Source organism: Dermatophagoides pteronyssinus, unplaced genomic scaffold (genome assembly GCF_027571235.1).
Source record: "Dermatophagoides pteronyssinus isolate colony J.1.1.1.1 unplaced genomic scaffold, Derpt_VIB-CSIC_2022.12 sq0044, whole genome shotgun sequence".
NCBI lineage: Eukaryota > Metazoa > Arthropoda > Arachnida > Sarcoptiformes > Pyroglyphidae > Dermatophagoides > Dermatophagoides pteronyssinus.
In genome coordinates, this window is record NW_027461567.1 from 147,918 (window position 1) to 163,641 (window position 15,724).

Here is a 15,724-nt window from a genome sequence, read left to right on the forward strand (position 1 = left end):
AATCATGGAATTTTATGGTCAAAAAATTTCAAAAAATAAATCCAATAATAATAATGATGAATCATCATTATTATTATTAATGATAAGGGATATAGTAAGAAATTATTTTCAACAACCATGGTTTGATTTAAATGAACAAGATGAACAATTGATAAGAGAATTTTTTCAACTTTCAAATTCTGATAAACAAATATCATCTGAACAAAAATCATCAAATCGTCGATCATTATTAGTACAATTGGCAAATATTGATGATAATCATCAACATCAGCAACGTCATGAACCAAAATTTGAAATAATTTCATTGGATGATATTATTCGACATCATCATCATCATCATCGTCGTCATAGAAATGTTACCAATTCCAAACAACAACAACAACAACAACAATCAACAACAAATGAATTAGTAAATGGTCAACAATCAATATTATTTATTCGTTCGAATGATGTTAATCATCGTGGTGGTCAAAATGATGATAATCAAATCAATCAGCAGCAGCAATCATCATCATCATTATCATCATATCATCGATCAACAGTACAGATACGTTTGGTGACCGATGATGAAGCCATAAAACATTTATCCGAAATCCTACGTACATGTCCAATAACGAATGATGAAATCATTGCAGCATATAATCAATTGGAACGTTTTATTGATCGTGATAAAGTTCTTCAGGTTTGTTTTTGTTTTGTTTTTCAAAATTATCCATGTTTTTTTTCTTCTTTTTTAATCTAAATTTTTTCCACTAAAAACACGCACACAAACAATCAGAATCTTTTGGATGAACGAACAGAATTTTTACGTAAATTAAGTGAATGGTCAGAAACATTGCTAGAATATCCAACACAATCATCATCATCAGATTTGGATGGAAATTTATCTAGTCAAAGTTCCGATGATGATGATGATGGTGAAATAGAAGAAGATGACGATGATGAAGAAAAACAAGAACGACAAATTGGTCGTGAATTAAATCAAATGGCAATGAAAATAATAACATTAAAACAACGACAACAATTATTATCAAATATTGTTGCAAACATACCATTAATGTTTCGTGATGTAAATGATTTAAATATGTATCGTATAAATATGACTGAAACATCACAAATGTTAGATTCCGAATCAATACAATTATTTCATCGTTGGACAACAAATATATCGAAAAATATTCATTATGATTTAACTAAACAATGTATTATTATTGATCAGCGTACACAACGTCCACGAATAACATTAAGTCCATATTTGGAAAAATTTGCTCAAAATATACGACAATTACGACAATATCATTTTATAATACCCGATGATATTGATCGTATGGAATCAAATATATCATTATATATTGATTTTGTTAGTGATCTGAGAAAAATTATCAGATTTTATATGACTGTTGCTGAACAAATATTACCAAGTCAAAGACCAATGTTAATTGATAAAGCACGTTCATTTACAACATTATTAGAAAGTAATCAACAATTAACATGGTCACATGGTATTGATTCAATTAGTAAATGGATTAATGAATTGAAAAAATTTATGTTAGAATTTCAACAACAAAATAAACAATTACAACAATTACATTTAAAAATATTGGAAACAATTAAATGGATGATTGATATATCATTAACACAATGGGATCGTTTTATTGAAAAAATTCGTTTGATTATTGGTGAAGTATCATCGACATCAACAAATCAATCATATCAAAATACATATGTTTGGCGTAAACATTGGGATTATCAATTATATAAAATTTTGGAATATTATTTTAATCAATCAATGATGATACGTATAAATAATCGTCGACAAACAAATAAACAATCAGCAATTATGAATCGTATGAAAACAGCAAAACAGTTAAATAGATCAGCAACAACAACGAATAATGATAAAGATGATGAAGAAATGATTATAATGTTTAATAATGTTGATCAAGATTTATTACAATGGGAACGTATGAATTTACAAATATCCAATCAGGATAATATAATTGAATTACAATTTCATTCATCCGGGTTTGTTGTTTATGAACCATCATTTGAAAAATTAAAACAATTATTATTTGAACGTTTTCAACGTTTCATACGTTATCCATCAACATTTCGTGCATTTGTTGATTGGTCATTAGATACAAAAATTAATCCATCATTATCATCGATTGATAATTCAACGCAAGCGAATAAAAATATTGTCAAAACACCACGAACATTATTTCATAATATTTATTATCGAAATGCAACGAAATTTCAAAATATTTATCATAAAGTATTTGATGCAATCGATGAATTGATTCGGATTCGACAACAATTTATTCAATGGACTGCTATTTATAATGTAATACGAATGATAAAATCTAATAATTATGTTCATCATCATCACGTTGATGATAATGTTTATAATGATAAAAAGCAATCATCATCAACAACAACAAAAAAATCAACAATATTCAATTGTAAAACATTAGAAGATTATCAATATAATTTACGTTTGATAAAAAATTTATCAAAAAAATTTTCAAATAAATATTCAATGATAAATGAAATACAATGTGATTATAGTAATTTCATTATTAATATTATACCGATAAAAATGTTTATCGAATGGTTATTTAATGAATCGGAAATCGTATTGTTACATTCAATACGTGATCAATGTCATTTGGATTTAAATCAAATTGAACAAATTTGTAGACAAAATATTGATCAACTTAAACATTGTCCAACGAATATTGATGAATTGATTGAATTTGATCAAACAATCACAAAACAATTGGATAAAATTCATTCAAAATTAACAATCGATACGGTAACATTAAGGGAAAAAATACATTTTTTTCGTTCATGGTCATCATCATCAACAACAACAACAGCTATTAATGATCAATCTTTAGATCTTATTAATCGATTTGATCAATTAAAATTAATTATAAATGAATTTGATAATATTTTCAATAATCGTATGGAATTATTAACCGATTATCGTGAACAATTACAAACAAAAATTTCAATAGAATTAAATCGTTTACAAGAAGAAATTGATAATTTTTTACAACGTTGGATTGAATTATCGGATAATATTAAACAAACACCTGAAATTATTAATGATTTTCAAATAAATTCAAATCAATTGATTGGAAAAATGAAAGAATTATCGAAAAGTTGTGAATATTTTCAATTAGAACAACCACGTTCATTTGAATCAATGAATAAAATTAATAATGAAATACAGGAATTATATGAAAAATTTCATATAATTTATGAATTTGAAAAAGGTTTACAACAATATCAAGAAATGGAATGGATTGTTTGTCGTAATAAATTAACAAAAATTAATCAATATATTAATGATTGGTTGGAACAACATCATCCAACAACATTATCAAATGATAATCATAATAATAATGATGGTTATCTACAATCATATATTGAACGTTGGAAAAAATTTCTACAAACAATTGAAATATGTCGTGGTGATAATTATCAATCACTACATTGGAATCAATTCCTTCGGAATATATTAAATTTAACCGATATAAATTATGAAAATTTAAAACTTTCAGATTTATGGTCGAAACAGGAAAAATTATTAGAAAATCGTTCAGAAATATTAGATATAAATAAACGTGCTTATAATGATAATCTATTACGTGATGCATTAAATGATTTAAATCAATTTGCATTGAATGGACAATTTATTTTATATCCATATCGAATGAAAAATAATATTGAAATTATGTTAATAAAAGATTGGTATCAATGTTTTAATCAAATATCTGATTGTTTTCTTCTTATACAAACAATACGTAATATGGATAATGATGAAATATCCGATGAATATTTACAACAATATCAAGAATGGGAAACAAAATTAGTACAATTTGAACAATTAGTTTTATTATTGAATTCAATACAAAGAAAATGGATTTCATTAGAACCAATTTATAATGATCATCATCATGGTTCATCATCATCATCAACATTATCATCAAGTTTTTTTCATGATTTAACATTTGTTCGTTATTCAAATGATTTTCAAGAATTAATGAAATTAATTAGACAAAATAATGGTCGTTTTTCATATCTGATACAGGTGAAAAATTGGGAAAATCGTCTACGGATTATTGATCAAAATTTTCAACAAACACAGAAAAAATTACGTTCATTTATAGAAGAATCAAGACAAAGATTTCCAAGATTTTATTTTCTTGCTGATGAAGATTTATTATTAATATTATCCGGTAAAATTGATCTTAATCAATCGGGTTTAGTTAAAAAATTATTCATTAATACAATTGGTTGTTTAGTTTATCATCCGAATGATCAACAACAGATCATTGCGATTGAATCAATACAAGGTGAACGTATTCAATTGAAAAAATCCATTCAAATTGATAATAATCATGGACCATCTTGTATTGAACGTTGGCTACAAGATTTGGATTTAGAAATTAAATCAACATTAAAATCAATTTTTTTAGAAAAATTATCACAAAAACATTTTGTTTATAATGATAATGAATTATTTACAATAATTCCATCACAAATTTTAAGTTTATATTGTTATTTGGATTTTACTGAATCAATTGAAAATGCAATCGATAATAATAAACTTGTTGATTTGAAAAATTATTATGAACAAATTCTATCAACATTAACTAAAGATGTTGATCAATTTCAACAGAAAATTATTGAATTATTATCGAAAAATTATTCCGAATCATCTTCGTCAACAGCAACAGCAAATCAAATCAATCAGAATTTATCGAAAATCAAAATCAAACAAATTGTATTGGATATTATTCATTATATAAATGTTATTGAAACATTAATCGATTCAAATGTAAATGATCGAAAACATTGGTGTTGGCAATCACAATTAAGATTTTATACAAATCAATCATCATCAACAGCTGAAATAAAAATCTGTATGGGTTTAGCAGAATTTGATTATTCATTTGAATATCTTGGTTGTTTAGGTGATTCAAAACTTGTTTATACAACATTAACAAATAAATGTTTTCTAACGCTGACACAGGCAATGGATTTAGGTTTAGGTGGTAATCCATATGGTCCAGCTGGTACTGGTAAAACTGAAAGTGTTAAAGCATTAGGACAATATTTTGGCCGTCAAGTTTTAGTATTTAATTGTGATGAAGCAATCGATGTTAAATCAATGACACGTATTATTGTTGGTCTAATTAAATGTGGAAATTGGGGTTGTTTTGATGAATTTAATCGTTTACAATTGGATGTTCTATCGGTATTATCATCACAAATACAAGAAATACAATGGGCAATAAAAAATCAATCAAAAACAGTTAATCTTAATGAATATGGTACAATAAATATTAATAATAATGCTGCAATATTTATAACATTAAATCCAGCTGGTAAAGATTATGGTGGTCGTAATCGTATACCGGATAATCTTAAATCATTATTTTTACCTGTTGCAATGACAATACCAGAAATAAAAACAATTGTTCGATTTTTATCATTAGCTGAAGGATTTTCTGATCAAGCAACCAGGATACTTGGTGAAAAAATACCATGTTGGTTTGAATTCGCTCAAGGTAGTATGTCACAACAAAAACATTATGATTGGGGATTACGTACAATAAAAGCATGTTTAGAATCAAGTGGACGTCGTTTAAATAATAATCGTAAAATAATGTTAAATAATGATCATCAATCATTGGATGAATGTCAATTAGAAATTCAATTAGTTATCGATACATTACGACAACAGATTAAATCAAAATTAGTTGATACGGATTCATTAAAATTTGATGGTTTAATTGAAGCTGTTTTTGGTTTAGAATTCGGCAACAATAATAATAACACTAATGATAATAATCAACAACAACAACAACGATCAATAATGAAAATAAATTCACAATCAAATTCAGATTCATTTGTTGATATAGTTGAAAATTGTTTTAATGAAAATAATCTTATTAATAATGAATATCAATTGGAAAAAATACAACAATTATATGAACAAATACAGATACGTTTTGGTGTTGTATTGATTGGACCATCTGGTTCGGGTAAAACAACAATTTGGCAAATGTTAAAACGTTCATTAGAACAAATGTCATCATCGACAACAACAGCAACAAATAAATTTCGTTCAATCAATTTGATTATAATTAATCCAAAATCAATGCAAAGATCATCATTATTTGGTTATATTGATGATGATACACGTGAATGGCATGATGGTTTATTTTCAGCTAAATCACGTGATATAACACGTAATGATAATGATATTAATGGTGGTAATAGTGATGATAGTAATAATTCAATGAATTGGATAATATTTGATGGTGATATTGATCCGGATTGGGTTGAAGCATTGAATTCAGTACTGGATGATAATCGTGTATTAACATTACCATCTGGTGAACGAATTGATTTTGATTTAAATCATTGTCGTATATTATTTGAAACAACATCATTAAAAAATGCATCACCAGCAACAATATCAAGATTAGGTGTTGTATCAATCGATATGATTATGATTAATGAAATGGTACAATGTTTTGTTGCAAAAAATCAGCTATCATTCACTGCAATATCAATTATACAGAATTATCTGAATCAAAATCATCAACAATTATTTTCACCAATATCGACAGCACGTTCAATGTTAGAACATTTTCGTTATTGTCAATTAAATCATGAAGATGAATCAAATGCTATTGATCGTATTTCTGGTCATTATTTTTCACAGCAACAACAACAACAATCAACTAATAATGATTATGAAATCAATCAAAATAATCTAATAATAACTGATTCAATAAAACGTTATCAAGAAATGTTAAAACCATTAATCGGTCAACATATTCTATTGATTGGACCAATTGGTTCGGGTAAAACAATTTTAGCACAAGAATTATTATTTCAATCAATGAATGGACAATTATTATCGATTGATTGTACACCAACAACTGATTCAAAATTATTATTAAAACAATTATTCGATTGTACAACAATTGTACATTCAGGTACAAATCGTATGATTAGATCAAAAATTAATGGTCAACAAATTTGGTTATTCATTCGACATTTAGAATTATTAACATATGATAAATGGTCATCAAATTCATTAATATCATTATTAACATTATTATTAAAACATAATGGTTTTCATCATCCCGATACATTTGAATGGATACAAATTGATCCAACATTTCAATTAATATTAACCTGTACAGATATTCATTTGATTGATAAACGTTTATTAACACAATTACATTTAATACAATTACAACGTTATTCATTGAATGAAATTCAACAAATATTAACCGGTAAAATTCAACAATTATCAATGAATATTGATTATCAATTATTTCCCGGTTATTATATTGATTTAATTAGACAATTAAATAATAATGATAATGATAATGAAATTGATTTTCTTAAAATCGGTATCGATATTATTGATTCATTAAGACATTATGATAATCATGATGAACAATCAGTACAATATGAAATTTATAGAACATTAATGAATAATTTAACTGAAGAATCAAATCGTCAAATATTAAAAACAATGATGGATCATAATGATAATCAGATATTCTATACAAGTATTAATGGTCAATCAAAATATCGTTTAATTAATAATGAACAATTTTGTTTACAAATACAAAAATGGATACGTAATTATTGTCAGGAAAATGATTTAAATCGTCCTGAATGGCCACAATTAAAACAAACAAAATTATTAATTGCTGATTTATGTTCATTTTTAGCTATTGATAATAATAATAATAATAATGAAAAAATTACAATTATAAATAATCAAAATCAATCTAATTCATTATTAACAACTATAAATTCAATATCAATAATGATTATATTAGGTAATAATGGTATGGGTAGAAAATTTTTAATTAAAACAATTGCACATAATTTTGGTTATGATAAAATATGGACACCAGATTCAATACAATCGGAAAGACATTTAAATAATGAATTACAAACACTGTTTAATTATGATGATCAATCAACAACAACAACAACAACAACCGCAGATGATAATCGAAAATTATTATTATTATTAATTGATGAAATACATTTTGAAATATTACCATATTTACGTGATCAAATTTATACAAAAATTAATATTTATAATCAACAACAACAACAACAATCGCAGCAACAACAACAAATTTCAAACATAACAATAAGATTAATAATAACAACCACCGGGTTAACATCGATGGATCATTTAATGTGGTTACGAAAAGCACGTATACATCGTTCATTACCATTTACATCAGATGATTATTATCATCTTACTAAAGGATTAATTTATTCACAAATTGATAAACAAAAACTTTTTGTTGATGATAATAATGATGATGATGATTCAATAATAAAAATGTTTCCAAAAATTTATCAACATTTTCAACAACAAGATCAATCAAATACAAATAAAATGGATAATATTCGTAGTTATACTGATTTTATACAAAATTTTATACAATTATTTCATTATCAACAACAACAAACTGATGATGAAAATAAACGTATGAAATTAGGTGTTGCACGACTTGATCAAGTATCAAATCAAGTAAAAATACTTAAAAATGATGCATATGAACAGAAAAAATTATTAGATTCAAAACGTACTGAAGCTGATGATGCATTTCAAATGATAATGAATTCAATGCATCAATCAGAAGATAAAAAAATTGAATTAGAAGATGTACAACAACGTATGAAAATTGAAACCGATAATCTAAAAGAACGTAAATTAAAAATCGATGAAGAATTAAATGAAATTGAACCAATTTTACAATCAGCTAAAGCAGCAATTGGTGGTATACGTTCAGATTCATTATCAGAAATTCGTTCATTACGTGCACCGCCGGAAATTATACGTGATATTTTGGAAGGTGTTTTACGCTTGATGGGTGTTAATGATACATCATGGGTATCGATGAAAACATTTCTTTCGAAACGTGGTGTCAAAGAAGATATTATGAATTTTGATTGTCATAAAATTACACCAGAAATTCGACAAAAAGTTGAACAATTATTAAAAAAACGTTCAGAAAGTTTTCAATTAACAACAGCAAAACGTGCATCAGCTGCTGCAGCACCATTAGCTGAATGGGTTAAAGCAAATGTTGAATATTCAAGTGTTTTACATAAAATTGAACCATTAGAAAGAGAATTGAAAAAATTAGAAACCAATTTACATCGTGCACAATCACGTATACGAACATTAGATTCACAATTGAATGATGTTGATACTGAAGTTGATAAATTACGTGAACGTATGCAAGCAGTTACAATTGAAGCAGCTGAAATTGAAATTAATTTAAAAAAATCGGCAAAAATTCTTGAACAAAGTGAAACAATTGTTAATGATCTTAGCGATGAATATCAACGTTGGAATGAAAAATTATTACAAATTGAAATTGAATATCGTCGTATGCCATTAAAATGTATGATTATTGCAGCATACCTAACGCAAGCATGTCGTGAATCAAGTTATTCACGCCGGACAGAAATTCTTTCCGAATGTTTTGAAAAATTTCAAATCAATTCATTTAATTTAATTGAATTTTTACAATTTGAAACGGAAGAAGAATTACTTTTGTTTGGTCAAACATTATCATCATCATCATCAACAACATTGGATTCAAAAATGATGATTTATCCATCAATGATATCATTGATTTGTGATCCAGCACATAAAGCATTGAATCTATTTAAAAATGTTGAAATTACAAGTAAGTTTCTCTTTTGCTTTTTTTGATTTGTTTTACTAATCAAATTTTTCGTTTCTTCAAAGATTTCAATGCAAAAGATTGGCTTAAAATATTAGAATTAGGTATACGTTTTGGTCGTACAATAATCATAACAGATTTCAATCAATTTGATCAACGTTTAATTCCATTAATAATGGGTTTGATTTATGGTTCATCAAATGATCAAAGATATTGGACTTATATTGGTGATAAAAAAATTGATTATAATCCAAAATTTTCCATTTATTTTATGACAAATAATTTGGATAAAATTTCATCATTAACATTGGCCAATATACGTGTTGTAAATCTTTCACCAAGTTTTAGTAGTATTTCAACCAGATTACTTGGACAAATTATTGATGTTAAAAAACCGGAATTAGAAACGGAAAAAATTCGTATAGATAATTATGTTCGTGATCTACAAAAACAATTAAAACAATTTGAAAATGAATTATTAATAAAATTATCATCGATTGATGAAACGGGAAATATCCTGGAAAATCAACCATTAATTGAACAATTGAAATTTTTGAAAAAATCTACTGCACAAATTGAAATTTCATTAAATGAATCGGATCATTTAAAAACGGAATTAGAACGTGAAAGAATTCAATATAAAAATTTATCACAATTTGCAGCAAATCTTTATTTTTCAATTGAAAACCTTTCGAAACTATGTCCAATGTATTATTTTGGTTATGAAGAATTTGAACAATTATTTATTGATTCATTACGTTCAAAATCTAATAATGAAACATTTACTGAAGATGATTTATGTTTTGCATTTTATAATTATATATCACGTGCATTATTCAATGAACATCGACGTACATTTAGACAATATCTGAAAAATTGTTTTCCAAAACAATCAACATTAATTATATCATGGGATAATGATACAAATCAACAAAATATTGATGAATTTCTTATGGAAATATTTCAATCAAATACTACTTGTTTTGGTAGTAAAATTGCATTAATAATAACAGTACCTGGTTCGGATCCAAATACAGAGATAAAAAATTCAATGGAAAAATTTGGTTATGATTTACAAATGATTTCAATGGGTAATGAAACTATTGATCAGGTATCATTATTGATACAGAATATGATTCAAACTAGTGGTGGTGGTAATCGTCAACAACAACAACAACAACCGATGAAATCCTTTAACACCAAACAACAACAATCAAAACCGTTAAAAGTTTTATGTATGAATAATCTGCATTTAGTAATTGGTTGGCTAACAAAATTAATACAAATTTTACAATCATCATCTTCGTCATCAAATAATTCACGAATGTTAATGTTACCACCATTAATTTTAGTAACCGAATCAAATGAACAATTTCCACGTACATTATTGGAAATGTGTATAAAATATGCACATGAATCAGCACCCGGTTTACGTTCACATTTACGTCGATTACGTTCACAACAATCACAACAACAACAACAACGATCAACAACAACAAATAACAAAATCAAACCCGATAATAATTCTTATGGAAAATTATTGGAAAATTTTGAATATTTTCATGCAATTTGTTGTGAAAGACGTTTCTATATTCCATTTGGTTGGAATAAAAATTATGAATTTAGTTTTAATGAATTTTATTTTGGTTGTGAAATTATTGAAAAAATATTAGATTTTGATCGATTATTAGATCAACGACAACAACAACAACAAAAATCAGTGAAAAATAATCAACAACAACAACGATATAAAATTTATCAATATTTAGATGGCCTCTTTCATCAGGTTATTTATGGTGGTAAAATTGATTTTAATATTGATGAATTAGTATTAAAGTTATTATTGAAACGTTGTTTTCATCCAAATTCGGATTTTCAACAATATTTATCGAAAAATTCAAATCAACAAAAAGATCAACAAGATTCTGATTTTCGTATGCTTGGTTTACCGTTAAATGCAAATGAATTTCGTAATCGTTTATTAGATAAACGGTTGAAACAAAATTTACAATTATTATCTATATCTAAACAACAACAACAACAACAACAAGATCAACAACAACAACAAGAATTACAACAACAACCATCATCACCATCATCATCATCATCATCCACAACAACAACAACATCGACAGCTGAAACAAAAACAAAAACAACAACATTAAATCCATCTGGAATAAAATATTTTCGTAAAATATGGATACGTATACTGGGTAAATGTCGTATCGATCAAATTGATGATTTACGTGAAGAAATGTCAAATAATTCAATTGTTGAATCAAGTTTTCTAGATGCATCAACATTAAATTTATTCATACGTGGTTTTATATTGTTTGAATTTGATTTTGCAAAAAGATTAATCCTACAAATTGATCATGAATTACAAACAAACGAATCAATTAATAATAATAATAATATAGATTTAGATCATTATTTACAGATTAATCATACACCAGATTCATGGTTAAATGTTTGGCTAAATGGTTCGGAAATTGCACAAGATTTTCTTATTAATTTAGCTAAAATTTATATGAAATTATCAAATATTCTAAATACAAATGATAATTTAACAATATCATTTGATATGACACATTGTTTTCATCCAAAATTATTTCTTAATTCATTAAAACAATTTGTAGCAAAAAAATTATCAACAAGTATTGATCGATTATTTATTGATTATCAATGGACAACAACAACAAATGATCATAATGATCAACAACAACAAAATGAATCAACAATAATTAAAATACGTTTAGATGGTATTTGGATTGAAGCAGCAGAATTTTTCGATCAACAATTACAAGAATGTAGTTCGGATTCAAAATTTCAAAATTTAATGCCACCATTAATGATGATATTTTCAACAAAATCAGATCAACAACAGCAATCCAATGATCAAAACTCCATTCAAATACCATTATATTCATGTTCAAAACGACAAACATTATTAGAACAATGGCCATTACCATGTTCAACAACGAAACAACCAACAACAAAACAATCAACATCAAATGAACGATGGATTGAAATGGGTGTTGCATTAGTATTGGGAAATTTTATTTAGTCATCCAATATTCAAAACATTGTAGTTAGTAGAATGTTTATTATAAAAAAAAAAATTATTTAATATTAAAAGTATTCCAAAAAAAGTAAATTAAAATTATAAAAAAAAATTATAAATTCAAAGTTGTTCTTCAGCAATATCGGTTTGTTGATGCTGATGATCATTATGGCGTATAAAATAACGTTGATTATTTTTTCGATCATCATCATCATTATCATTATTGGTTGTATAATGACAACGATATGATGATTGATCATTAACATAGATTTTTGATGATTGTCGTGGTCGTCGTTGTTGAATTTGTTGCCACCATTGATTTAACGATGATTGTCTTCTTCGTTGCGGTTGTTGTGATGAATTATTTTTATCCAATGCTTGATAATCTCGTTTTAAATTCCAACAACAACAACAACAACAGGTGAAAAAAAATTCCCAAAATATTTGTAAATAACTACGATTAGTATATATTAATACACAAATTAATAATAATAATAATAATAATAAAAATGTTATTATAAAATATGATAATGTAACATAAAAACGATAACGTTCAATGGCTGATTTTTTTTCCTGTTCATTCATTGTTGGTTCTGTACCGATTAGATTGATCATTGATATTTCATTTTCTTCCATTAACCAATCATTTTTATTATTATTTTCATTATGAGAATGATTATCACAAATAAAATCATTTTCTTTCATATCATCTAAATATTTACCAGTACGATTACAACGATATTCTTCTAACCAATCAAATGTTGGTTGTTGATAATGATTATGATCAAAAATATTTTTTTCTAATTGTTTATGTAAAAATCGATAAAAATCTAATTGTTTACAATCACAATTGAATGGATTTTCACTAATATTTATATGATATGATAATGATTGTGATGATAATAATGATTGTATTGTTTGATTATTAATAATTTTTAATTGATTATTACTTAAATCTAATAATGATAATTCCGTTAAACAGGATAAATTTTGATGAAATTTATTTAATTGATTATTTTTCATTAATATTTGTCGTAATTGTGGTGATGAACAGAATAATTTATTATTTTCATTATCATTATCGATACGATCAATTTGATTTGATTCAACGTTTAATATTTTCAATTGTTTCAGTTGATTATTCATTATAATCGATATTAATGATTCAGATTCGGATGATGATTTTTTATTATCAGTTGCATTACGTAGATGTAATTCTTCTAAACGTTTTAATTGTTTAAACATTATTTTTGAATCATTATTTAAATTAAAATCAATTTGATTATCATTTAATATTAATGTTTCAATATTGGTCATTCGATCAAATAGATGATTATCAACGTGTTTAATTTGATTTCTTGATAAATCCAACATTAATAATTTATTTAAGCTGTAAATAAATCGAAAAAGTAAATAATTATTATTTTAAAAAATTTGTAAACAACAAAAATAAAAATTTATAATACCTTGGTAATTTATCTGTTGTAGTAATTTTCATTGATTGATTAAAATTATTACCATTTAAAATCAATACTTGTGTTTTATTTGGTATTAATGTTAATATAAAATTTAAATTATTAAAATTTGTATCCGTACAATTTGTTATAAATGTATGTAGATTTTTACCAAAATATTTTGATAATGGATATGATGATGATGAACCATAATAATAATGATTATTATTTTGATTTTGATTATTATAATCAATATAACCACAAAAACATTTTTGTAATTCTTTTGGACATGATGAATTTGTTGTTGTTGTTGTTGTCAGTGTTTGACATGATGAAAAATTTATAAATGAAAAATATAAACATTCAATAATCAATATGATTATTGATGATGATGATAATGATGATGCCATAATTATAAAATTATAATTTTAAAATTTAATTATTTTTACAAACAAAATCATTATGATGACCACAAGTCCAGTTCAGTTCGGTTGTTCAATGTGTGTGTTTACTCGATCGATCAACAAAGTTTCCCATCACAACAACCACAACGACCAACTATCACTTCAGTGCATAGAAGAATTCTTGCCACATTTGAATTATTATTATTGCTCGAATTTTTTGTTTTTCCCAACCACATTCTCTCGCTCATTGTGTGTGTATGTAGGTTTTTTCCCTTATTTCATAGCATACACACACACAATACATAAGCCAAAATTGGCAATATATTTGGGCAGGAAGACAAGGCAGCTGCTGCTGCTGTGATTGCATAGACAACAAACCAAAAGAAGAAAAAAAACTTGTCCAATCTGGTTGTTGGTTTATATCTGATTGATGATTGGTTGGTGTGTGGTTTTTTTATTATCGATCACTGACCTTTTTTTTTGCTTGAAAATTTTGAAATTTTAAAAATTCAAGTTTTGAATTTTTCTGGATTTGATTTTTTCCTCTCTAAATGCTGATAAAGGGAATTTTATAGTATTGATCCATTTCGATTGAAAATATTGTTATCCTTAAAGTAATCTTTGATTTGGTCAAAATTAAAAAATAAAAGGTTTTTATTTAGGGAAAAGAATTGTAATTGAAAATTGTAAAATTTTCCATTTTTGGCTAAATATACATTATTTGACTATTTGGGTGTAAATAAAATCGAATGAAAATGGGGAGAGAAGAGAGAGAATCAAATAATCAAAACAAAAACAACAACATTTGTACCAAAAAAATTGGACCAAAAACAAAACAAAGCAAAACCAAAAAACTTAACCAAAAAAAAAAAAAAAATCAAATTCCAAATGAGTTTAAACGAATTTATTCTATTATTATTGGATATTGTATATAATCAATTTGCAATCGCTGTTATTATATCATTGGGATTTTTTTTCATCATAATACTTTATACATTTTTTTATTATTCACTTTAAATTAATCAAATCAAATCAAAAATG

General features: G+C 25.6%; 2 protein-coding genes across 2 annotated transcripts; one reads left to right on the forward strand and one right to left on the reverse strand.

Moving 5' to 3' along the window:
- Positions 1 to 4: 4 nt before the first annotated feature.
- On the forward strand, positions 5 to 13,055 carry LOC113790226 (cytoplasmic dynein 2 heavy chain 1-like). The gene is made up of 3 exons (XM_075823996.1): positions 5 to 682; positions 779 to 9,764; positions 9,827 to 13,055. Exons 1-3 carry the CDS (start codon positions 5 to 7, stop codon positions 12,826 to 12,828), a joined length of 12,666 nt encoding a protein of 4,221 aa, XP_075680111.1. The 3' UTR covers positions 12,829 to 13,055.
- On the reverse strand, positions 12,874 to 15,179 carry LOC113790210 (uncharacterized). The gene is made up of 2 exons (XM_027339844.2): positions 14,292 to 15,179; positions 12,874 to 14,215 (listed from the first exon to the last, which is right to left on the reverse strand). The coding sequence occupies exons 1-2, from the start codon at positions 14,687 to 14,689 to the stop codon at positions 12,946 to 12,948; spliced, it is 1,668 nt and encodes a 555-aa protein (XP_027195645.2). The 5' UTR covers positions 14,690 to 15,179; the 3' UTR covers positions 12,874 to 12,945.
- Between the last annotated feature and the right edge of the window lie 545 nt (positions 15,180 to 15,724).